Source organism: Orbicella franksi, chromosome 11 (assembly GCF_964199315.1).
Source record: "Orbicella franksi chromosome 11, jaOrbFran1.1, whole genome shotgun sequence".
NCBI classification, from domain to species: domain Eukaryota; kingdom Metazoa; phylum Cnidaria; class Anthozoa; order Scleractinia; family Merulinidae; genus Orbicella; species Orbicella franksi.
The window spans coordinates 4,021,609-4,047,160 of NC_138155.1; the positions used below are offsets into that span (position 1 = coordinate 4,021,609).

The 25,552-nt window shown below is 40.7% G+C and overlaps 1 protein-coding gene across 2 annotated transcripts in view; it reads right to left on the bottom strand.

Annotated features, from left to right (window-relative positions):
* LOC145460551 (uncharacterized) overlaps nt 1–25,552 on the bottom strand; it is a 41,065-nt gene that overhangs the window by 9,082 nt on the left and 6,431 nt on the right. Inside the window, exons 8-38 of one of the 2 annotated variants that reach the window (XM_081445399.1) lie at nt 24,510–24,579; nt 24,061–24,157; nt 23,124–23,183; nt 22,769–23,040; nt 21,248–21,301; nt 20,612–20,657; nt 20,049–20,261; nt 18,954–19,115; nt 18,631–18,659; nt 16,097–17,486; nt 13,903–13,993; nt 12,848–13,048; nt 11,745–11,796; nt 11,110–11,341; nt 10,142–10,274; nt 9,466–9,645; nt 8,599–8,920; nt 8,405–8,509; nt 7,845–7,979; nt 7,492–7,571; nt 6,748–6,832; nt 6,453–6,509; nt 5,933–6,052; nt 5,065–5,111; nt 4,524–4,623; nt 4,037–4,084; nt 3,585–3,710; nt 3,156–3,218; nt 2,829–2,894; nt 2,483–2,632; nt 305–424 (exon numbers count right to left, since the gene is read on the bottom strand). In XM_081445399.1, the coding sequence (XP_081301525.1) occupies nt 305–424; nt 2,483–2,632; nt 2,829–2,894; nt 3,156–3,218; nt 3,585–3,710; nt 4,037–4,084; nt 4,524–4,623; nt 5,065–5,111; nt 5,933–6,052; nt 6,453–6,509; nt 6,748–6,832; nt 7,492–7,571; nt 7,845–7,979; nt 8,405–8,509; nt 8,599–8,920; nt 9,466–9,645; nt 10,142–10,274; nt 11,110–11,341; nt 11,745–11,796; nt 12,848–13,048; nt 13,903–13,993; nt 16,097–17,486; nt 18,631–18,659; nt 18,954–19,115; nt 20,049–20,261; nt 20,612–20,657; nt 21,248–21,301; nt 22,769–23,040; nt 23,124–23,183; nt 24,061–24,157; nt 24,510–24,579 (4,906 nt within the window). The remainder of the gene's footprint in view (nt 1–304; nt 425–2,482; nt 2,633–2,828; nt 2,895–3,155; nt 3,219–3,584; nt 3,711–4,036; nt 4,085–4,523; nt 4,624–5,064; nt 5,112–5,932; nt 6,053–6,452; nt 6,510–6,747; nt 6,833–7,491; nt 7,572–7,844; nt 7,980–8,404; nt 8,510–8,598; nt 8,921–9,465; nt 9,646–10,141; nt 10,275–11,109; nt 11,342–11,744; nt 11,797–12,847; nt 13,049–13,902; nt 13,994–16,096; nt 17,487–18,630; nt 18,660–18,953; nt 19,116–20,048; nt 20,262–20,611; nt 20,658–21,247; nt 21,302–22,768; nt 23,041–23,123; nt 23,184–24,060; nt 24,158–24,509; nt 24,580–25,552) is intronic. The other variant, XM_081445400.1, reaches the window with a different exon arrangement.

Sequence of the window (25,552 nt, forward strand, 5' to 3'; positions counted from 1 at the left end):
ATAGCATTTCCCTGATTAGCTTTCGTTGCCTTGACCGACAAAGCCAAGCTGAGTTTAAAATTTATGAATTTCGTTTTCCACGTAAGGCTTGTTTTTAAAAGAAGATATGTGAAATGTCAACGTGACAACTTATCCAACACAAACCAGGAATGTTAATTCTCGAACAAGAAAATCAAATTTACTCCTTAGAAAGATGAAACAATAGCGTGAATTTTACCAAGAAACGTTCGGGCTTTGTAACCGCGTCATGGTTTTTCAAGATGGCGGAAAAAGATCCCAGCAGACTTGCAGCTGATGGTCTCACCTCGTTTGCATCCTTGACTTCTTTCAACAGCATGCCACATTTAGCCTCCTCTTCTCTCAAAGACGCCTCCACTTGGGCCTTCTCCACTTTGAGTTTTGTCACCATCTTTTCTAACTGGGCCTGAGAAAAGAAAGGTAGTTTTGGACTGTTGTAAGTAAGTAACTTCCAGCACAGATTAAATCGCATTATCAAGAGAAAAAACCAGAGCAGAGCTCAACTTAAGACTTTTTAAAGAAAAACTGCCACGGCTATTTCTCAAAGCTGTAAAAAATTTATCGACGCTAAGAGAGTTTTTGGAAAACTTGCCAAAAACGCGAACCTCTACCTTTCAAGGCGTTTTTTAGGCAAGCTGTAATCGATTTTCATCGTTAACTGTTCTCACTTGCTAATGGATTCTGCCATTTTTTCACCGCTGGTTTAAAAAATCAAACCGTTATTGCTGAATTTTCTAAGATACATCTGTCTCGCTCTTTGCGAGCTTTCAAAACCGAGTTAAAAACTGATGACCGTATTCCCCTAAACTTGCTACAAATTATGTATACGCAAAAACCCTTTGCACTGTACCAAATTGTTTTGCTGCATTTTTCTGCTTTACACAAAATCCAATGAATCTTTCGGCTTGCTTTAACCTTAACCAGTCCAAACCGTGCCTCGTATTTGTTAAAAAAGAAAATTTTGGAATTTATATACCGTCGGATTCAATTAAACAGATCATTTTAAATGTCTCAATATATTTGTGTTTAATTGACGCAGTTTTAGGCGAAGTTGACGATAACAAAGTAGACTACACGTAAATCTTTTCTTTATAACTCTGCAGGGCCAGAAAGATTCATAACCTCCTGTCTACAGCAGAACTAAAGTTGTTATATCCTTCTGTCGCCAGTTATAAGCAAAGCGTTGTTAAAAAGGAATTCTTAAACAGCTTTACAATTATTAAACACCCGAGTAAAAGCATTAAATAGCTTTCTTAATTTTCAATAACCAATCAGCTGTCAGAAAAGGGAACCCATTTAAATGAAAGAATTAAAACGCATTACGTCTTTGCTCTTTTTTAAGATTTTAGGCTCCCGGCGGTTTGGGTTTAGAGACATTATTTAATAATTTTATGGCAAGACGGAAAGTTGATAGGAAAATAACTACATTTTACATCCTGTTAGATTTTGCTAAAGTTTTAACGAAAAATGAGGACAATTAAATTGAACCAAAAGCTTTTCCCACGCGATATAAAGTTTAATTAATATTCTTTTCTGGATGGCTGTGTTATTATGCACACTTGCAGAAAACTATTAGAAATTTTTGGACGTAAATGTAGACAATGAAAACCATCTCTGTCGGTTAAAACCCGAAAAGAGTTTATTCACAAAATCCTATTATTTAATTTCGAACAAAATCAGGATGAACAAATTGACAAATGGTAATTGATTTAAACGTAGTTGTTTTATTTTAAATTGCCTCCTGCTAAGAATTGATTGTTCAAATTGTTCTGGTAGGAAAGGTTAGCCATATCTTGAAAACTGTTGTGAAAAATTTCTAGAACTGCGTTTTTTACAGTTAAATAAGAAGTAAGTTACGTAAAGGTTACGTGAAAAAATTATAATAACCCAACGAAAACTTTACAACGGAAGTTATAGTTGGAAAGAAAGTTTATCGTGTTTAATATCATAAACATCAGTCTCCCTTACAGCCATTCTCCAGGCCTGTCAAGCACTGCGTCATGACACGTTGATTTGAACGTGACAAAAAGCATCGCGTGACAACCCAGGAAACGATTGTAAATGGAGTTCATGTTATGAGTTGTTTCGTTACCGGTTCTTCGCCATCCTCTTCTAGGGACTGCGAGAATAAAACAGTATTAACAAATTTAACACACAAACACGACCTTTTTATAACATTTTAGAATGATTATTATAATTATTATTGATATTATGCTTCAGTATTCTTAAAGCAACAAATGTTGCTACTATTTGTAAACAAATAAATATTGAACAGTGAATTATGTGATGGCGAATGTTGAAACAAGGCCGAACTACACCATTACATTTAACAATTAATCAGTTGGCATAACGAAGCGTCAAGCAACAATAAAATCGTTAAGGAAAGAAAAAAATTGTACTCCAGGAATTATTACATCTACTGTAGATGCCTCTTTACCCTTACGTAAGAAATTTAATAGCTTACCAGGGATCGGGTGACAGATTCTACGTCCGCGCTTCTGGAGACCAGCCGATCAGCGGTCTCTCCTTGAACTCGTTTGGTGTGCTCTAGTTCCTCCTCGAGTTTCATCGCGTGGCCGGTCACCTCACCTCGCGTCGCTTCCACTGTTGCTACCTAAAGAGCGAGAAAGTGACACGGAAAAAACCACTGTCAGTAAAATGATTTGGAGAGGAGCCCCGATCACATCTGGACAACGAGCTTGTGATCGAACTCCATTTTGATCTTAGAGCGACAGAGTGGCCGAAAGCGTGGTTACATCACACAATCTAAAGGAATGTCTACAGTATAAGTAAAAACTTAATTAACTCACTGTATTTTCCAGATTAATTAACTGGCTTCTCAACTGAGATCGCTCGTCCTCCAGCTCTTCACGGAGCTAAAACAAAGATAAAGAAAATCAGAAATATTACTACAATACGTCTAACCAATTGACAGCAAAAGGTATACAGATCGCGCACTTTTTGTACGCACACATGGAGACTACACTTGCGCTAAATTTTCTCAAGCCTAGTCCCTGGACTCTTCTTAATCTGCCCGGCAAGGAAGGGCGAGTTAGACTTGACTAACCTTCTTCTCGTATTTTCAGTCAGATTTTACCCACTGGCTGTTAAAAGTAAGAAGGTAGTATGTAAAATACCTTGGTTTGCATCTCCAAAGCTGTTTCAGATTGAACAAGTTTCTTGGATGTTTCGTTAAGTTCCTGAAAGATGAAACAACACACGAGATCTATAAGTATCTTATCCTTTCAGTATCTGCCTCATCACCAGTCTGTGGCGTGAACTGGGAACGAGGCAATAAAACACACGTAATTATTTTATTTGGTTTTTCAGTTTGAGTGGGCAACTGGGGATCAAAAACGAAACTCAAACAAGTAAATGAGTTTACTAATAAACACAGAAGAACAAAAAATAAAAAATAAAAAATAGCAAACCGACAAACTGGTAAACGAACGTACAAACAACTGAACAACCAAACGAACAGACAAACGAGCAATTGAAGACTACCAAAAAGAGAAAGAAGAAAAAAAGACAAAACAAGGGAAGAAAGAAAAAAGGCAAAATCAAACCTGTTGTAGATCTCTGATTTGAGCCTTCTGTTGTGCACTCTTTTCTTTTCCTTTGTCGACGTCCGACTTGAGTTTATTGATTGTGTCCACGAGAGTTTCTTGTTTCTCTTGCATAACGTGTTTACTCTGAGAAAACATGGGAAGAAGCAGTCACACTAGGGAGAAATCTCTATAAATTACTTTGTCGCTTTTCAAGGACGAAGTTCGAGGCACGTTTAGGACTGCAATGGGTTTCTTTACAAGGTTTCAAAACTGAACTAACCAAAAGTCGAGAAAACAATCAATATAATGCCATCGACCAATCAAATTAAGAACGTTGGAATCCAAAGCCCTCAATTTTGGGACAGAAGCAGTTCTAGTCTCATAAAATTTTCCGAAACAAAATGCAAAAAACGTTTCGCTATGTTCACGAAAACAAGTTCCCTGAATTGAAGGATAAAAATGTGACGTACCTTCTCAAAATCTGCTCTGGATGAAGCAAGCAAAGCGTTGAATTTCTCCTACAACAAACAGAGAGCATCAATGACGTTCAGTGGCTCTCGCGCAAATTTAAAACCAAACTCGGCTTATCAAAAAGTAAATCACTGAGGCTGCAACAAGCGAAAAAGCCAATGAGAACTTATGCATGGGAGTGGTGAAAAAAGCGGGAAAACATGCAGCTGACGGCAAGCGCGGGAAACGTCAAACGAGCTAAACCACGATTGATTTTGCTTTCGCAACTGATTGGCCAACCAAAATTCCATCTTCGTTCCAATTGGTCAGAAAGCGTTGGCTGTCGCAAGAGTTGTATAAACCAATTAGGACTCACCAAACAGTTGCTTTTGGAAGTAACCAAAACCGCTTTAACATGACGTCCAAACGTAAACGGGAATATAACGAGAATGCCAAGTAACTACTGCACAACTTACGCGGATAAAGTCATACAAATTAAAAACCCACCTCTGATCTTAAAGTAGATTCCTCTTGCTTTCTCAACTTTTCAGTGCTTTCTTCTAATCGCCTTCTTAACGAGTCACAATCACTGTGAAGGCTGGAAATTCTGAAACAAGGCAGAAATGAAACAAGCCTCTTCAAAAACCAACTCAAAATATTCCCAAGTTTATCGTTCTTAATCCACCTCAGTCTTTCCCAATCTTAACCATCTTTATTCCTTTTTGGTTTGTTAATGTCTCCTTGTTGCTTTTCTATCTTGATAACGTATTGTTTTCAGGTTTCAATTTCAATTTCAAGGCTCTTTTTAATACTGCAAAAATTAGCAGAGCTCCTTCCACATAAAGCCCAAAAGTTGATACACGGCCTGGACTAGGAAACCGATGGACTAACGGACTGCAGAGTTAGTGCTTAATGGATGATTTAACCTTTAATTTGTGTAGTTTCGAGGAGACTCTTCTTCCGAAATGCTCGGGTTGTACTCAGTTTTTTTGACATTCAAGGCTAATCATCTAACACATGCTTATTATCACTGTTATAAATGACTTACTTGAGGTCACTTCCTTCTAATTTAGCAGTGAGTCTAGAGTTTTGCTCCTAAAAAACGAAACAAAATTTATTTCACTTTGACTAAATAAAATACTTATTTATTAGGCAGGGAGACCACTAGACCCCAGCCAATTACAGTGGATTCCTCGTTTATAAGACTTAAACTAAAGTTACTCATATGTAAACAAGAGGAATCAAAAGGAAACAAAACAGAAGTTTAAATTGCTATGTTGCACCTGGGACAGATTGTTCCCCAGTTTATTATGTCGTCAACGTCGTATAGATCTAGAGCCCTATTGTAATATTGAAGTAGTTAACGTTTAAATGAGGCTAGAGAGGTGTGACCTGTAGGTAACTCAGTGGGCATAACATTCCACGTGCGGCACGAGAATATGAAAAATGATCGTTGATAAGTAACAGTTCTACTTCGCTCAGAAATATGGAGAAAACCTTTAATATAAAAAGAAAGCTATGGAGAAACCTTTAATATGGTAGAAAATTGTCTACCCTTCAGTACTTTCTTCGTATAATGTGATCGTCTTGGTCAGGGTGATTTTGAAAAGGACTGTTGTTGTTGACTGATATTTCGACCGCCTGAACAGAAGTTATTTTAAGAGTCAAGAGAAACGCGACTACAAAGTTTAGATAATGTTGTAAATGTTTTTTCAATTTGATTAATTTTGATTGTGTAGTTATTAGTAACTTAGTAATTTAAGTAATTGTTCCTGAAAAGCCCCATTGGGGAGGTAACAATAAAGTATGTATGTAAATGCTGTTCGTTAGTCGATCAAGCTAAGAATCTCTTGCGTGACTAGCTGGGTTCGATAGCGTGACCAAACCATTGGACATGACGTGACATAGTCGCTTACCTTTTCCAGGCGTATTTTTTCCTGTAGTCTTTCGAACTGAGACTTCTGATGCTCCGTGTCACGCTGTACAATGTTCAGTTGACTTCCTCGTTCCGTTAGAATGACATTGGCAGTTTGAAGCTGAAAGGTAAGCCAGGTCAGGTCAGGTCAGAGAGGAACAAACAAGGTACTTTGCTCTGCTTTCAACCGTCTCCAGTGACAAGGGAGTGGGGTGGGGGGGGGGGGGGAAGTTCCAACTCTTTAACCCCGGTTCCCACATTTCCTTATTCGTTGCGCCTATTTGCCTCTTTTTTGCACGGAAAATATTAAGTATTGTTGCGAGGTTTGTTCTATTTTTCATGGCGCCTTGGGACTCCTGTTTCCCGCCCTCTCTTTTCCAGTACCCCGTGGACTTCCCGTCCCCTTTACTCCCCGCTTCTCGCCACTATGCCCCCATCCCTGAAAATTTTTTTCCGGTGATCTCCAATGCTTTATCAATTAACACATGAAATGCTCAAAGACGCCGTAAATGTTTACTTACCTCGATATCAAGGTTACTTGCTTTGCTTTCAACCGTCTCCAGCTTCACCATAAGAGCCTTTGAAATCGAAAAAATATAAAACAATAAATAACATTACTATAAATAATGACGAGTGCTTAAAAGGAAAATACTGACGATTGCTGATCGACGCGGCAACAGACAATGCAATCAAATAAACCAGAACTAAAAAAACAAGTAATTTCTTTTCATAGAGTAAGAAACTGAGAAATCGCTCTGAGACTCAACTTAAAGAAACGAAGGCTCGAGAATAAGCTATACGATTTAAACACAGTACCTTGTTTGTCTCCTTCAGTGAAGCAGTTTCTTTCTCAAGTCTTAGCTTCGCCTGATAAAGTTCATCGCGCAAATTTTGCGCTTGTCTAGAAAAACACAAGAAAAAGACCACAAGTTACTTTAAGCTCTGTCCAAACGGGAAATGTTTGGCGACCAAACACGATCAAACATTGTTTGGTGGCCAAACATTTTGCCGTTTGCACACCTTGTTTGATCGCGTGTTTGGTAAAATCTGAACGTCGACAAACATTTGATCAAACACTGGCTTAAAACAGTTTGCTCGTTTGGACGGTGATCAAACATGTTTGATACCGTTTGGCCATTCATGTTTGGTCACCAAACAATGTCTGAATTTTTTATCATGTAGTCTTAATTTTACGTAGGGCCCCTTTTGATACCAGCCCATGGCTGATGGAGCTACCCTGCCTAAATAAAGATGACTTGACTTGACTTGACTTTGGTTGCCAAACATTTCCCGTTTGCATAGGGCTTAGGGCTTCAAGATCCCTTGGGCACCACTGGTGGCAGAGGCGATGATAATAAACTTCATTCCACAGTGTGCTGTTCTACTCCTTGCGTAGTTACAGAAGGAAGCGAGTAATACGTAAGAGACACAAATGGCCAGGTTTAAAACCCTTCATTGTTCATTCATAACGGATTAATGCAGGCGAAGAAACCAGATAAATAATAACTGCCCAATTTTGGAAGGGGTCGGGGGTTATTATAAGATTTGAAAGCTCTGTACCTTTCAGCTTCCACTCTGCCGACACTGGCTCTTTCTAGTTCTTTGTCGGATTTCTCCAATCTCGATCTTAATGATGAAATCTGAAAACAAAAGCTCGACTGTCAGTGTTTTGTCTTGTTCCATTCTTGTCAATACAGAGACAAAACCTAACTAAAAGAAAGTAAGTTTCAACCCAGTAGAGAGAGGAAATGTGAGAATACAGTGTCTTATCCAAGACCACAATAAAACAACACAGAAAACAAACAAACAAAACAAAACATAACCGAGCCATAACTGCGGACTCCCATCTCTCAGGAGGTCGTCCCGCTTCCTTATTGTTAACGATACACATCACATTAAATTACATGACGTACTTCAGACTCCAGGCGAGTTCTGGTCTGTGTCTCGCTTTCCAACTTGCTGCTGATCTGCGCGTGCTCATTCCTTCCGCTGGCCACGTGTGAGTCGAAGTCGGCGCGTGTTTGGAGAAGGGCTTCTTCGCTTTTAGCCTGTAAGGTTAAAACAGCAATTTAACACCGACTCACCTGTGAGGAACACTTCCAAAAAGACAGCATTTCCTTGGATCCCGCTTAACAAAATTTGAGCTTGTAATCTACTGCTAAACTTACGAAGAAGCCTTAGGACTTAAATCTGTTTGTTTGGGAAGGGATGAGAAGAGGAGGGAGGGAGAGGGGAAAGTTTAGTACAGCGTATTACTGGAAAAAATACTGCAACTTGAAAAGCCCTGGCAGTTGAATTTAAATATAAGATAATCTAAAAATGATACTCGTGTTTACGTATCAAGGTAATTTTTATGCCCAAAATGTTTCAGTAAGGATGGTCTACCAATAACTGTGCTAAACGAATTCTGACAGGCAGTAAATCATCTTTGTTGGTTTGCCTGTACTCTCTTTATACAAGGAAAATCACTTACCACTTTCTCTGCTTTCTTCTGCAGTTTCTCCTTCAAAAGTGCGATTTCTTTTCCCATGGACGCTTTAGTAGCCTCCAGTCGAGCTTTGGTATCGGCTAACTCAACCTAATAAATAAAAACAAACTTTAGAGACCTCTTGATGTACCACCAAATTGTTTAGTGGGGAGAATTTATACTTCAAACTTGTTTCTCACCTGTGCGGCTTTGAGCTCCTCTCTAAGCGAGCCACTGCTGGCTTCGTAACTCCTACGAGTTTGATCCACAGCTTCGAGTTGGTAAAGAGCTTCACTCTTCTGTATTGAATGATTACGCGACTCTTCAACTAAGGCTTCGTTCTTTCGTTTTTCATCGTCCAGTAACTGGTTCTGTACCGCACGAGCTTCTTGTTCTTCAGCTAAAGCTCTTTTCAAGTCTCGCACATCAGATTCCAGTTGTTGTAAATTGTTTCTCAGTGATTTATTTTCAGTTTGCTGCTGGCGTTTCTCGACCTCAACGTTTTGACGGTTTTCAAGTTCCCTGAAGAAAAATGAAAAACACTGCGAGTGAGCAGTTGATAAGTTTGAATATTCACAACACTGGATGAGCACGCCAGCGAAAGTTCGCTAATGTATCTGGCCGAGTTAACTGTTTTTAACTTGGAAGCATGTAAAATCGGACAAAGTCGGAGAATGGCGTAGCCAACGTTACTATCCGTTCTCTCCGATTGCTTCCGATTACAAAATACGAGAACTGAAAATACTACAAAACGTTACACAAATTGCTTTCGATTTTCAAGCTGCAAGAACCTAAGCTGAAAATGTCAGTTGTAAAAGTTAATAGAAGGAAAGTCTTGGAAAAGCTTCAAGAATCCGAAAAGGGTAAAAGAACGCTTGTTTATCTAATTGTGCGGTCTCTCCAACGAATGGGAGTATCTCGAGAGAAAAGTTTACCGAATGTTCCCGATTCACAAGTCAAGAAAATCAGAAAAAGACGGAAAATAGCGAACAACTTCCAACAAAACCCCGATACAGAATGCCAAGTAGACAAGGCATCGAGAGCTAAAACTTCGTATTTGAACCTACTTCGCCAGTTTTTCTTCCAATCTTGTGATCTGTTCCTTCAACTGAGTGAGAAGAGCTTCCGATACCCGTCGTGCTTCACTCTCCTGGTCGTGTTTATACTGCAGTGTCCTGTAAGCAGCTTCCACTTCCATCTTCAGTCGCTCAGACTCAGACTTCTCTTTAGTAAGAGCTTCAACTTTTCTGATGAAAGAGAAACCAAGACAATCTTTTAATTCCATTGCAACAATCATTGACTTAGAAAGACTCGAAGGAGACTGTTGTGTTGCTTCGGTGAAGACAATTTCCCTCGTCGACTTTAAGATTTTTACACGAGAAACTTTTGCAGGTCATCAACTCTATATAGACAGAAATAGTAAAGTGCCTTTCTAAGCTCAGTTTTGGTTTTTCTTTTTTTTTTTCCGGAAAATTGACACTGTTATGCTGTGTTGGCGTGCAACCGATCGTTCTATGTTAACTCGCGGTCAAAACCTTAAATTCGCCGACCGCTTCTACAGAGTAAAGCATGTCATTAGTACTGCGGAAAATAATGGACAAACAAAGCAAACAAACAAACAAACTTGGGATTTTGATACAGCATCTGATTGGCAGAAAGGAAAAAGAGTTGTTTGGAGTAGCCCTCTATTAGTAACAAATCGAAATTGTTTAAAAAGCATATTAAAAACATGTCAGTTCTTACTCTTGCAGTTCAGACAGGTCGACCTCCATTTGTTTCCTGCTTGTTTCCAGCGCCACAATTCTCTCTCGCTGTTTATCCACTTGTCGTTTAGACTCGCGAAGAGCCTCTTGAAGTCGAGCGAAACTTTGGCTGTCTGAAATAGATTGAATATACGTTTTAAAAAACAATTACTGTACGGACGATGTAAGGAAATTAAAAGTGAGAGGTAATGAAACAGGGCTAGGGCCTCACTTCAGATTTCTGCACAAAAACAAAGTCAAAACACCGATGCAAAACAGTCTTCCATTGTCCTTTGTGACGCATAGAATGTCGTTATGACGCAACAGATCTTCAGAGCTCGCGCGCGCAATTCGCGGATTCCTGGCAAATCTCTGTACGCCACAGAACTCGTCAAGTGAAAAATAAATGTATTGAGTAATACTGGCGTTTTTAGCAGGCCCCAGTGTGCAATGAATACGTTTCAGAACACAGATCCACACTGTTAAGGTGGTGGGGGGGAATGCGTGCGAGAACTTACCTGTCGATTGCCTCAACTCTTGCTTTCCATGAGCGCTACCAAACGCCTCGAAACAAGCCCGTTTTTATTCTCATCTTAGAGACAATGCACGAGCACATCGTCACTAAGTCAAAAGACTTAAGCCGCGTCAGTTAGCAACCTCGTTGACGTAAAACGCAGGATTGAGAAAGTCGCTGAAAAAGGTTTATGGGAAGAAGGAAGGCTCTGCACAGACATTTATTTTATATATAGGCTGATTTCTTAGCTGTCCTATACAAGATAACACTGAACATTAATCCAATTCTAGGTTTAATCAAACTCGTGATTAACAAATCGGACTCCCGCTTCGCGGTCGTCCGATTTTGTTAATCACTCGTATGATTACAGACCGAATTGGACTCCACTCAGTCCTATTACCATTATTTATGGACTAAAGAATGGCAATCAAAGAATTACAGAATAATCTTCCTACCTTGAAGCGCGAAGGAACCGTTAAGGGAAGTCCCCAGAGCACCACCCGTTGTATTCAACGGAGTAGAGGCTTTGTTGAAGGGAGACTGAGCCCGAGGCGGCGAAATTCCCGTCGGAGGCTTTGCGTTGGTTCCACTCATTGACAAGGCAACCAGGGGAGAGTAGCGCCCTTGGTGATCCTCCTCGGATGACTCGGACCAGTCTCCGTCGTCCGCGAAACCATTGGTGAGTGGCTGCAGATGGGAAGTAAAGACAAAAAGCAAGTATTTTCAATAAAGACCACGACTTGTTCTGTAGGGAGGGGAATCTAACAAATAAACCTTGTTCATACGCACGTTCCTTTCGCACGAAAGGCTGTTTGCGCATGACAGAATTGCCGAAGAAAACTTTCCGGTTTGCCTAGTCCCTTTAAAAAGGTTCCTACAAGAACGCGCAACTTGGAAACTTTGGCCAACATGTTTTAATTTCGTCGTGCGTATCCCTTCTGAATCTTACCCAATCTTAACAATCCTCCCTTTTGGTTTTTATTATGACTTCCCTGGTGTTCCCCTACCTTAGCAAACTAGAGTTTCTTAGGTTCGATTTGAAGGCAATTCTGTACAACGCTACTGAAATAATTGACTCTCCCTCACATACCTGTCCGTCAGGTTTGTCCTTGTCTTTCATACTGTGTCCAGGACCAGGATTCCTTCGAAAAAAAAAAAGGAATACATGACTTCCTGTGAACCGTTCTCCGCTTACTAGCTAAAAACAGCCGACATTGAACCTGCGCAACCACGCTGTCTGTAACAAGAAGTGTTTTACTCCCTTGGAGTGATATATCCATTTAAGATAGCTCCCTTACCCTTCCCCCTTCCGGAAATATTTTACGGTAACCGAGTGGAGTGAGATCTTTGTTGAAAACAGTAATTAGAAAAAATCTTCTTGAATCGGTAGAGATGGAGAGATGACTTGCCCTTAGTATATAATAAGAATACAGTTGCGCAGATTTTCCAGAATCGAGCTTAACTTTTTAAATCGACATTTTACAACACAGCTGGGGAAGCAAGTCACAGTAGATTGTGAATTCCGGTGTCCGAGACTGGATTGAGCCCGCAGTTTTCGTCTCGAAGTTGCTGAGCAACTGATTGCGACTCGATAACGTGACAACTTTCGGGCAAAGCTCGAGGGCGCACGCTTTTCTTTGATCGTATTGGAAACCACGAGTGCTCCAAATAAGATTTTACGATAACTGCAGAAATTCTTGCGCGCTCATTGGCTAATTTTCATTGTCAATAAGCGGACAGACACATTAATTTATAATTTGTGCGACGCGTCAGCGAACGAAAGCGGACAATTTGACAATTTGTTATCGTAAGAAAACAAATTGACGTCAGTTTTTCATGGGTCTGTCCTGTTATTGACAATGAATTTCGTCATAACATTGTCAAAGTAGTCTGCGGATCCACTCGGCGATCCACAGCTACTTTGACAATGTTATGACGAAATTCATGATCAATAACAGGACAGACGCATGAAAAACTGGCATCAATTTGCTAACTTGCCAAAATACCACTTGTTTCCCCAACTGAATAAAACCAATGCTTAGCAAGTACTCCAGATCTTCGTCGCAGTATTCTTTTTAAACTTTAACGCAAGATTCCTCTTCAACGTTGGGTTGAGAACAATATTCGTGACGTATATGGGTGTTGCGTGACAAACAAAAAGAAAACCATCAGTAGTTCCCGCCCCAGTCCTACCTGCTGCCAGTTTCACCCTGGTCACGTGGTTCGCTCGCTAAGCTGACGACGCTGAGGCGTTTGTCTGGGGACAGTAAAGCAACTTGAGGTGCTTGGTTCAACTCAGTGGTCCTCTGTCGCGTCGCCTCGAACGTGGCGCTCAACTGATCTCGCTCTTCAAGTATTTGGCGCGATTTCTGTTCAAGTTCCGCTCGACGATGCCTGTTTAACAAGCAGCAGAATTTTGGCGGCAATTAGAAAGTGAACGAGATTTCACACGAAAAACTATCTTAATTTCTCCCTGGTGAATTTGTTCCTGTCACTGCAACCATTCAACCATTCTTTCATACTTCGCCAGTTGTGGCGTCAGCTTTACGTCAACAAGGCACAACACGTTGCGCAGCAACCTCTCAAACTAAACTCGCGGGCTCAATCAAATGTTCGAGACGGTATTCGGTCAAGGCGCAACCGAATTCTGCATTTACGAGTCCTCTCCTAGACTCGCAAGTTCATACAAACTTCAAGGAATGAACTATAAAATTTTGACTGTGTTGCTTTTAATTTGCGAGCTATATTTCTCTTTCTGGTTGACTGACCGGTTACCTGTTTTCCGCGCTTAGCAGCGAGTTACAAGTTTTCTCGCGCTAAGCACCAGTTACATGTTTTCCCGCGTTTGGCACCGGTTACATGTTTTCCGCGCTTAGCAACGGTTTCATGTTTTCCGCGCTTAGCAACGGTTACATGTTTTCCCGCGTTTGGCGCCGGTTACATGTTTTCCCGCGCTTGGCAACGCTTACATGTTCTCCCGTGCTTAGCAACGGTTACATGCTTTCCCGCGTTTGGCGCCGGCTACATGTTTTCCCGCGCTTGGTACGTGTTGCATGTCTTGTCCTCAAATTCTGATTGGTTCGACGCGTTGTTTGCCTTTGTTATGATTGGCTAAATTTAGTTTAAGGTTTTGATGTTAAGACAATCATTGACAATCCGGTAAAAAGCTACGACCTTCTTTTAGCAAACAAATCCGTTATCACAGTTCTCCTATTTGCCAAAAATTATTTCACAAGAGCTGTCGTTACCTGTTATTCAGCTCAGCCAGCTTAGCACTAGCTTCTTGGTCTAAGCGACTCTTTTGACTTTCCAGGTCCTTCACCTGCAGTTGCTCGATTTCTGTGAAGATCAAAAACAAAATTCTCGTTACAGCTTATCAAAAAATTTTATAATTCTCCTTAAGAAGAATTCGTTTTAAAATCGGGACGTCCGTCCTGATGATGTAGTCCTTAGTTCTCAGAACCTTCAACTTGTTTGTCTTACAAAATGGTTTGGAGAATTTAGGAATTAAATGATGAGATGCCCAGCGTGAACACCGTCATGAATTTTCCGCGACTTTGTTGATCCATTTAGTTTGTTTCTCCGTATTAAAACTACCTTTCTTAAAGCTGACTAATCGAAAATGCTCATATGCAAAAAAGAGAGTACATCTGTAAGAAAATTCGCCTACCATCGCATTTTCTAAAAAAAAAAAGCACGAATGGTGATTTCACGTTCTTGTTTTGCAGACGACAACTAAGCAACTCTTTTAAGATTTCTTAACATTTTCAACCCAGGGAGCTACTTGCTTATTAATTAATAGGTCTATGAAGTACGACCGAGAAACTTGGACGGCAAAAATAACAATAACTTTTTACAGGCCAGTGCTAAATTTTGAACCTGTGCGTACCACTTTTGTTACTTTAGGAGTCTTTCGCTACGGCACACGTTTTTCTATTTGAAGCCTCCTTTGTGGAGAAGATTAATAAGATTACAACAAACAATACAGGTGTCGAGACTGATAACACAATAAAATAAGTCATTTACATATTACAAAGACAAGAAAACGAGTAAAGTTTCTTTACGCAAGTTCTCGCTACCCAGAATTAGTTACAGAACAAACGCATAGCGAAATTACTTACTAACTGCCTTTAAAACCTCCAAAAATGCAAAGATTTGTTAAACTAAAGTATCCTCCAAAACTGTATTAATAGAGAAAAAAAAAAAAAAAACAAGAAAGCAATTGCCCAATTTATGGATTAAAAACGCTCAGCGAAACTATAACTAGAGTTCAAAACATAAACCTCGTCGAGTTCTATTTTTGAGCTTCAAAAAACGTTACAGTTTAATAAAACACTGTTGTAACACAAGGCAAACACATCGCGATTAAAATGTGCTTTTTTTTTTGTTTTCCGAAGGATTAAGGACAACCTCACGGCATCTGTCCGCCAAAGAGACGCTTTTGACTTCATCGATTATTTATGTAAAATATGAATTCCATAAAACCAACAACGCGAGCATAAGTTTCCTGAAAACCCATAGTCTCGCTTGAAAAGGCATTCGGTTGTAGGCTAGGTAATAAATTCATCGAACCTAAACACTTTTACTGTAACTACCGTACATCATGCATGGTAGGCCTAAGTGTCAAAGCTTAAAGAACTGTCATTCATCGTTTAAGATGTCCGCTTACCTTAAACGGGGCCGCTGATAATCAAACGAGAACCCCACATTTTGTGAAAACAGTTACACCAAAATGAACAAGATCGACAAAACATGAAATCACCGAAAGCTCTTTGCACGAGCAGAATAGCACAGCCGCCAAACGCTGCAGTGTTCATTAAGAAACTTTGAGACGTTTGTAAACTTGAAAGATACACTCTCCTGAAACTTAACTCCTCATGATTTCTTTTCACTTGAGTTCAAATTTAATTCCCTCTGCTTTCGCTTCGCTGTACTGTTTTGCGAGGTACTGTAAACGATAAGTTCGGTCACCCGTGAAATTCGTAAACAGAGTTCTTGGAGATGTAAATTTATTTAAATGAACCGGCGTTATCAACAAGTATCAACAAGACAGACAGCCAAACGTCACGTCTTTAGCACACAAAGCAAAGATAATTGATATCTCACTCTACGTTAACTACAAAACGAAAACAATGACCCAGTTGTGCTAAGATGTGGACTCTAGAGCACAGGACACCCAATAGAGTTCGTAGGCCAACTATACACTGTGCATGTTTACAAGTAACAGCGATCTTGAAGAGCATAGGTTTTCATTTAAAAGTTAGAACCACCTTGTACAGCATAATAAACAGTACCACATGAAAGTACTGCTCAATAGCTTTCATTTGAATGGTCACACACGAGGGTTTCATCCAAAGACTCAAATACATTGTAAGACTTAAGGGTCGAACCAAGGACAAGGAGTAAAATTAACAGCTAACTTAACCTCAAACTACAGCTTACCTTTCTTGGTCTGTACAGCCTGTTCCTCGACCTCCAGCCTCTTGAGCTTCCTCTCCGCTTCCTTCACCTCCTCTCCTTGGCGCCTGTGACGTAGCGCTCCCTCGATCCGCTTCAACTCCTCTTCCTGTTGAATCTGTCGCAGTTTAGCCGCAGCCTCTTCGGCCTTCTGTTCCTCTTCCTTCCTCTTCCTGACAGCATCCTCCAAAGCTGTCTTTTCCTTTTCTACATTCATCTCGTACATCCTCTTCCACTCCTCCAGTTCTTCCAGCTCCTTGGAGTGCTCCAAGTCACCTCCCAACGGCATAGAAGAGAGCGACAGATCCTTCTTCTCAACAGTCACGACTTCCACTTCCGGATTTCTCTCCGCTTGTTTGTTTCGCTCCTCCAGTTCCCTTTCGCGCCGTATCATCTCTTCCTCGAACCGGCGTTCCTTCTCCAATAACTCTTCCTGTTTTTGCCGATAGGCCTGAAGCAGCAGATCTGCTTCTTCGTCAGCTGTTCTCTGCTTCTGAAGTAGTTCTTCAGCTTCCTTCGCTCTCTGTTCTTCCATCGCTATTCGCTCCCTTTCTAATTTTTCCTCATACTCTCTCTTCTGTCGCTCCATTTCTTCTTCCTTTAGCCTCCTCTGCCTCTCGAGTTCTTGTTCTTTCTGAAGCTCAAACATACGCAACTCTTGCTCATTCTGCTCTTTAATCCTCTGCAATTCTTCTTCTCGTTTCCGACGTTCTTCTTGTTGTTGACGTTCCAACTGGAGTCTTTCCTCTTCTTTCTGTTGCAGCTCACGTTCTAGCTTCTCTTCTTTCTCTCGTTCTTCTCTTTCCTTCTCACGTCTCCTTATTTCTTCCTGTTCTCTTCGCAGTCTTTCCTCTTCTTGTCTTTCCCTCTCGCGTTTCTCTTCTTCTCGTCTCTTCCTCTCGTTCTCTTCTTCTGCTCTTCTCCTTCGCTCGTTTTCCTCCTCTTCTTTTCGCCTCCTCTCATTCTCTTCCTCTGCCTGTCTTCTCCTCCTTTCGTCATCCTCTCGTTCTTTTCGTTCCATCTCCATTTCTAACTCTAACTCTGCCTGCAGCTCTCTAGCGAGAGCTTCTTCTTTTTCTTTTCGTTCCTGCTCCCATTTCAACATCCTCTGCTTTTCCTTCTCCTCGTCCTCACCTTTTCCTCCAGCACTTTGAGACAACTTGCCCTTCGCTTTTTGCAACGCTCTCTCTTTCTCCCACTCGCTCTCCGTTTCTGTGGCTTCGGAATCGCTGTCGTTCGCACCACTCTTACGCGGGGAGGGAGCAGTCTTTTTCTCAGCTTTGATATCTCCGGGCGTGTTGGTAGGAGGTGGGCTTCTAGTTCCAAATAAGCTACTGCCTCTTGTGGTATCGGGACCATCGGAAGGAAGAAGATCCTTGGGAATAAAGGAAGATTATTTTATCGTTAGGGACATAACTGTATCCTAAACTATGAATTAGTTTGGACAAGAAAGGTAAGTGAGGACACTCGAAGCATGAGCAGTCCACAATTTTTGGTGTATCTTTTTTTGGATGATAACCAACGAGAACCCTTCATAAAAACCAAAGGATCTGCAGTGGAAAACGCTGATGCTTTTGCTTGCAAAAAGAGCCATTGTAAAAGAAGTGTTCATGGTGCGAGTGTCATCACTGTAACTGAAGTTCGTAAAACGTTGCAGGTCAAGCTCACAAACGAAAACAAAGATAACGAACTCGAGCGGCTATGTGCCATTTTTTTTTCTCAAAATGCGAGTAAAAGCACGACAAAGCGGATGGTTGTATGAGGAAAAACCAACTACATTATCACTCCCCCTTTCTATAACATGCGGACTCTACAGTTCAAAGCTCATCCGACAAATGCGTTTTTCGCTACCGTCAATCATATGTTCGGCGGCTCCTCCCAGCTTCCGACTACTGCCGAGCGCGCGGTCATCAAATCGTTGAGCACAGTTCCGACAACGAAATAGTGCTCGACTGTCTATTTACAAAGAGGTGCACCCTAGTGTTGGAAATTGTTGGAACCGTTGTTAAATTCTTCCTTTGTTACCATTTTGTGGCCCAAAAGCAGGGTATCTGGCAGATAAGATGAAAGCATTCCGACCCGTATAGCAACAATAGCATTAAACGGACCGTAACCAAACCATACACTTGTCGTAATTCTAAATATACACTTGGCCTAATTCTAAATATCAAACAATCTTTCTTATGGTAACTAATAATTTGACACCAGCGCTTTGCGCAGTCCTCTAAAGGCAAACAAAGTCTAGAGTTTGGTTTGTTAGCTTCCCAATCTCCTCAGACAATGAAAGACAAAAACAACTGCACATGAAATTTGTGACCCGTGTCTACTTTGATGCCTCTAACTGCCAGACTAACTCGGCTTCTGATTGGCCAAGAAATAAGTAAGCCAACATAAAGGAGTTACAATGTAGGCCCAGAGATCTCCAAAGTTAATCCATTATTTTATTGAGTGACTATGATAAGAACAGTTTACTAATGTAGTTATTTAGAGAAAAAAAATATAGCAAAAATATGGCTTACCGCATCCGAGCTGTCCCAAGCTGATTCATCTGTGTAAAGAAAAGAATTATTAGCAGCCGAGCCAAGTGTGAAGTTAATTGAAAATGAAATGGTAAGATAGCAAATTGACTCAATGTGGTAAGAGTGCAAGAGATCTTGGCGAACGATTGCCCACATCCAACGTTTTAGGTTTGGTTTTGTCCTTGCTAAGCTTTATATCTGCTAATAAATTCATCTGCAACGTGCCCCCGCCAATCACCGCGCGGGATGACCTTCTTAGCCAATCGCATGCGATAAGAATCACGTGACAAGTCCCGCGGTTCGAGCGTTTTAGAAAAATTTACCTTCACTTTGACTTCCGTCAGCAGGTTTAGCAGGTTCGTCCAGTTTACCAGCTTTCTGCTGTTGGCCTTTTTTGGCGGTGTCTTTATTTGAGGCGCCACTGAGGTCTGGATCGGACACGGAGCTTACTGTGCTGCCAAGATCTAAATCCAGCTTTGGAGGAGCTGAAAAGAAAATGTAAATTTTAAGAGCTCTGAGTACTGTTCTGAGGACCTTTGGAGCCAGATTCTCATGACACAGTGGTGCTGACTCTTGACACTTGTTTGAGTAACATAAAGGAACAAGAGGTCTTGCTGCTTCCTTTGTCAATAGAAACCCCTTATCCAGAACAGGTCTCTCTGCATTTTGCTAAGCTTCCCAATACAGTTTGCTGTTATCCAACTATACTCCCGGAGGGGTGAACGGGGAGGGGGGGGGAGGAAGTGCAGTAGTCAACGTACTTCGCGCGTAGTTCCCGCCAAAACGGCCGCCATTGAAGGTCTCAACTGTCATTTTCAAGACGATAGCTAAGATCGTAAGAAATAAGTTCAGCTCTGTTCGCCTGCAAATGCACTGGGAATTTAATAACTGTTAATCACCTGGGCCGGGTTGTTTAAAGCCCGATTTGACTTGACGATTTTTGTAACATTGCCTAAGTTTTCTGTTTATATTGTTTGTCCTTCACTTTTGAGTTTGAATAATCTCAAACTACACAAAACATAAGCAGTGAGAATCATTTTCATACAACAAAAATTAATACCTCGGTTAACTCTTAATTCTGTTTTTTTTTTTTTTTTTTTTACCGTTAGCGTTAACCGGCTTTCCAACAACCCGGCCCTGGCTCGTAATTTAGTTTGTCTCTGCTCTTTTTATACAGTTTTCTTGCAGAAAGTTTTCCTGCAAACACCTCGCATATATTCTCCTCAGACTCTTACAAAACTCGAGGCAACGAAAAACGGAAGTGGTATGGGATTAGCGCTTGACCACTACAAAAGTAGCCTGCAACGCAGGCCACTACGAAAGTGGAGGGAAAACTGTTAAGAGTAAATTGTCATTCCCAAGAAGGAAACACAGTCAACCTGGCCCAGAATGCACACGAGAGATACTTTGTATCGTACCAGTTTGTTTCTGGTCAGTTTTCTTGTCGTCCAGCTTTTGACCTTGAGGTTTCTGTGTGGATGTTAGCGGTTGGGGAGAAGGCGAAAACCCAGAACTAGGCCTGGTCAGCGGTTCGTCGTCCTCGTCATCAAGTGGAGGTTCACTGAAGGACAGGTCTTCGTCGTCATTTTCCTCTCCACCGCTTGATGTCAGACTAAGGTCCAGAGTGTTCTCTGTTGATCACAAAATATAACAAAATCAATCAGTCAATCAATCGCTCCTGGTTCGTTCTTTGGGTTACTGATCCATTCATTGATTCCAATCATTCGTTGGTTTTGTTCAGTTTGTTTTTGTCGTTTGTTTTTTTTTTGTTTGTTCGTTAGATTGTTCGTTCGTTAGTTCTGTCCTTTGATCGGTCCTTCGTTCGTTCGTTCGTTCATTCTGTCGTTCCTTCGTTCGCTCTTTCACTCGCTCGTTTGTTCTCTCTTGCATTCGTTCGTGCCAGTTTTATAATTACATACGTTCATTAACAAAAACACTGGTTGGTTTTTGTCTTCTCTTAATTTAAGCTTAATGTTCATACCATTCTGTTTCGCTGGTGTCTTCAGGCCCGTTTGTGGTTTTGACAACTGAAAAAAGAACACATCAATGTTTACCATCATCATTGTTATTATTATTCGGCGAGTCCAGAATGTGACGCATAATCTCAACAAGTAGAAGTAAACACTGTCCGATATCTAAATATTTCAAGTTTGCCATTCATAATCTCACCCAGACCTCTCCACTCTTGACCATCCTCCCTCCCTCCCCTCCCTAATTGCATGACAAAGTAGAAGGAAGCTAAACTTTTCCGGACAAGTTTTATTAACTTGGAGAGCTTCCATGAGCAGATTTTTCCACTGTGATGTATCCATTTATTTCTATTAATCTACATGTGCAGTATTTTTAATTCATTGATTCGTGCCAATCTTGTTTTAATTTAGACCGCTTAACAGTCCGTATTTTATCAAAAGTTCATTCATGACGCATCTCTCGAAAATGATCTGAGAACGGGCGTGACTGCGAGTTTGCGAAGACTCGCGCGTGAGCTTCGCGCTTCCCACTCATCCACGCCTGGCACTTTGTTGCCCTGAGAGACACACAGACTGATTTGTAGTCTAGTTCTACATGGTATATTTGCGAGGGTGGCACCCTCGCATGATTTTCTAAGTACACTAACCTTAGTATTTCCACCACTTAACGCAGCAAGGACATCTGTGTCGGAGACTCCATCCTACAGAAAAAAAAATATATATGCAGATAAAAATTTTAGTCAGTTTTCTAGAATTTGAGTGCTTTAAGGTGGCCGAACACAGTTTTCGCGCGCGCTTTTGCTGATGCAATTGAGCGCGCGCACAAGGATTGCAAAGAGCGATCATTTTATTTACTCAACACCCGCACTATCTGTGCTATTTTTTCTCTATTATTGAACGCAGTGTATTGATGGCTTTAGTCTTTTATTACAAAGATATGTTAGAAAAGGTAACGACGCAAAGAAACCAGCAATTCTCAGCTTTCTCTTTGTTACCGAAAGAACCAGTTAAATGCAGCGCATGCGCAGTTGCTCGAAAAATTGAGACCGATTGCTTTTGCAGAAACTTGCGGATTTCTGACGATCCAGTCGTTAGAATTTCAAGAAATTCGGCAAAAAAAATAGTTCAGAAACCAAGTGAATGATCTATCGCAAAAAATCTGAATTTTGACATAGGGAATTTTTAATAATACAGAACATGCGGTGAAAACGATTTACGGCGAATTACGAAAATCGTTTATGTCAAAATTTTATTAGAACAGTGTTGACTGAAGGGATTTAATGTCAATTCGTAGTGGGCAAAAGATGAAAAAAATCTAACGACTGGATTATTTTTAAATAAACAAAAACCATTTTTAAGCCTTGTTTTTAACCAGCCCCGTTGCCATGGCAACAGCACACACTTTAGCCAAAATGCGAGAATAAACTTTTCTGTGGTTAACCTTGACTCTGGCAAAAAACGAGCGCCAAAGCATAAATGGCTTAAAAGTAATGGTGAATTAAGCATAGGCTCTTGAAAACTGTGTTCGGCCACCTTAATCCAACGACCTCTCTTTTTTAGCAATAAGAAATCGAGACCTCTGGGAGAAATGGGAAGGTGAGCCAGCATAGCTCTCAGTTAAAGCCCGTAAACAATACAACGGGGACCTGTACCAGGATTTTCTGGTTCCGGTTTTTTATTTCGTCCAAAGCGTCGCGCGTTCCGTCACCGCTCAACAAAAACGCGCGGGCTCTTGGAATGAGATTGGACTCCTAACCGGCCGTGTATCACGCATGTTCAATGAAGGCCACTGCGCTCTTCCCTACCTCCCCCTGCTTAGTAATTTTTTGTTCCTCTGAATGTTGAACGCATGTTTTTGGTAGATTTTAGGGGGTAGTAGAAAGGCGGCTTTTTTATTGCGTCTCGCGTGACTTGGATTAAACAAATCTTGAAAATTTAAGGTTACAGCAAAAGTACGAGTGTGTAAAATAAACGAAATGAAAACGATAAACCATGTGAATGAAGTGTTAACTTTTCACAATAACATTCTACAGTGTCAGTCAGACGGGTAACAAGAAAATAGAAAACCATCAGCTAGGGTATCCTGTTTTGATATACAACCGAATTCTCCAGACTTATATCAAAAGAAATTTATAAGAATCCGTAAAGAGAGTTTAAACGTAACAAACCTCAGAGTCTTGATCCTCAGCAGTCACGCTCGGCAAAAACTGAGGTCTATTTTCCTCTTTCTGAACTGTCCTGGTTTGAGGAGCTTCCTTTACAGCCTGGCCCACTCCCCCTGGAATTGGTAGTTTTCTCTTGGTCGGTGTGCTCTGCTCAGAGGTGGTGGGGCTAGTGCCAGTCACTGATGGCTTCTTGGCAGGAGAGGGGGACTGGGTCTCACCTGTCAAGACAGGGATGCGTGACTGGGCACTGGTGTCACGGGATGTTGGTTTGGATTCTATCAAGAAAACAAGAACACTTTTATTAAAAAAGAAAAAAAAAAAGTTATGAGAGATAATATTCATGAATCAACATTCCTACCTTGAACAGGGTTAGGCTCTGACTTGACAAGGGATGATTTGACTGGAATTCGACTAGCCGCTGGAGAGAAAACAAAACCATCCATGTAAAAGCAATGATGTCAAAAAAGAGGCCAGTTGTTAAAGCTAAGCACAAGGTAAACTCTGCTATGAGCCAAGTGCCTGTGGCCCATCAGGCTGGCACCTATCTCCAGTTTCTGCACCACAAAGCAACTAGGAGTATTTATGCAGCCCCCCCCCCCCCTCCCGATAGGATGCTAGTCCATCACAGGGTTACCCCCAGCATTAAATTCACTGGTACCCATTTGTACGCCTGGGTGGAGAGAGGCACTGTGAGAGTAAAGTGTCTTGCCAAGAACACAACACAAGCACAAAGGGAAGCTAAAAGTAAACCAGTTGTCAAAAAAAGCCAGCTGCTGGTTAAAATCACCATATACTTTGTGATTCATTTTGTAATCTCGGCAGGCTAAACTGCTGAACTACTGGTCTGATTCTTACAAAAAGATGGAAAAATCAATCGCCTACTCATACAATAAAGCCGCCCACTTCTAAACTTTGTGACAACCCTGACGGTTATTACAAAGTTGTGAATTGCTTGACATTTTTTACAACTTTATTAAAAGCATATCCAGTAAAAGTACTTCTCATTATTATTTTTGTCGAATAGGCCATTTATAAAACGGTTTAAAACATCAGTCTAAATGAGATCAACAGCTTTCCTCTCAAAATCAGGGATGCAGTGGTTACAAGAATATTGGAGCCAATCACCCGGGTAGGGGGAGGGGGTGGGGGTACATGGTGTTGAATGGCCCACTTCAAACTTGTCCTTTCTTCAGACCATTAAAGAAATGATTTTCCACACACTGTTTGAGTGCAAAACCAAACACCAATATCCCCTACAGGACAAGTGTAAGGAGAGTTTGTATCTTGATACTTACATTTGGCACTATTAGTGGACACGTCTGAAGCTGACCTAGTGACTTGTTGAGGAGACTTGTTAAGTGCCGCCAATAAACTGGGCTTTGCTGAAGTCGGCTGACAACAAAAAACACAAAACAGTAATGTCAGTTGTCTAACCAGATGGTTGTAAGAAAGTGTCCTACTCGACAAAGAACTGTTTCTAATCAGTGACACAAAACGCAATTGAAAGTGATGTTGGCTATATGGTTAGGATGTGATTGCATAAAGAATGCGTGACAATGATTGCATTGCAACTAAGCAGTGTAGAGCATAGCCTAATGTGCTGCCGCATGAGCACAGAGAAGCCACTGACGATAGTCGCCGCTTGTGGCAGAGCAGATCATCTGTCATGGTTTCCCCACTGGTGCAGCAGTGCATGGGAGCCTACTATGTACAGCATAGGAAAAAAGACAAAAAGGGATTATACCTTTGCTTTTGATTGGAACATGTTGTCATCCTCATCACCAGAAGAATCCCATGAATCTCCTCCTGAATGGCTGAAAGAGAAAACTATCGGTTAGGTGTACACAGGGGTTGGGGGAAGGCTCACTACTTTCAAGAGGGGTCGCTACTTTTAGGATTTATTAGCGGCCACAATTTTTTTGTGTTACTTTTGAGAGGGTCGCCACTTTTAGGGGGTCATTTCTTTTGGAAGTTTAAGGTAATATGAATTTCAACGGTTTTTTAAACAGTGAATTCATAGTTGAGTTTTTGGTGTTTGTTACTCAAGACTGTAAAAGTTAAAATTCACATCAAGGTGTCTTCAAATTTAGTCTTAACATTTTTTTAATACAGTCTACAAACACAAATCTTGTGAATCTTGTCCTACAACTTAAGATGTACATGAATCAATTAAGGGATGAAAGTGCACTTGATAGCTTTGCAAGGCACAAACATTTGACAGAGTATCATGGCAGTGTGACTATGCCATTAAAATAATAAACACTACACAACAAATAAGCTTCACCTACATGTAAACATGCACAAAAATTATGTTGACACCACCTAGCAGTGTACAATGAATATTAACTGATCCAAATTCCATTCAACCTACTTGGAGCAGGTTTCTACTTCAGTTGAACCCTTATGTGGTTATCAGTCTCCTATATTCAAAGGTTTCCTCAAAAATTATGTTAACAAAACCTTATTAATTTTATGGTTTTCAACATCAAGATTAGTAATATTCAGCAAGAACCAAGCCATGAATTAGCATTCAATACATGCAGGTGGTTTTATAATGTTTTAAAATTTAAATTATGTTGCAGTTGTCACTTGTGTCAGCTTACAGTCAATTACACCTGCCTACATAATGCTCAACATCAAATAAATAATTAATTCAACTACAAAGTTGGTATAAATTAACATACATGCTGAAATTTTAATTAAAGCTCACTACTTAAAAGATGTTCTTGATTACCGCTAAAATTATTCATCTAATAACTGGTTCTCTTGATGAAAATTATGTTATTA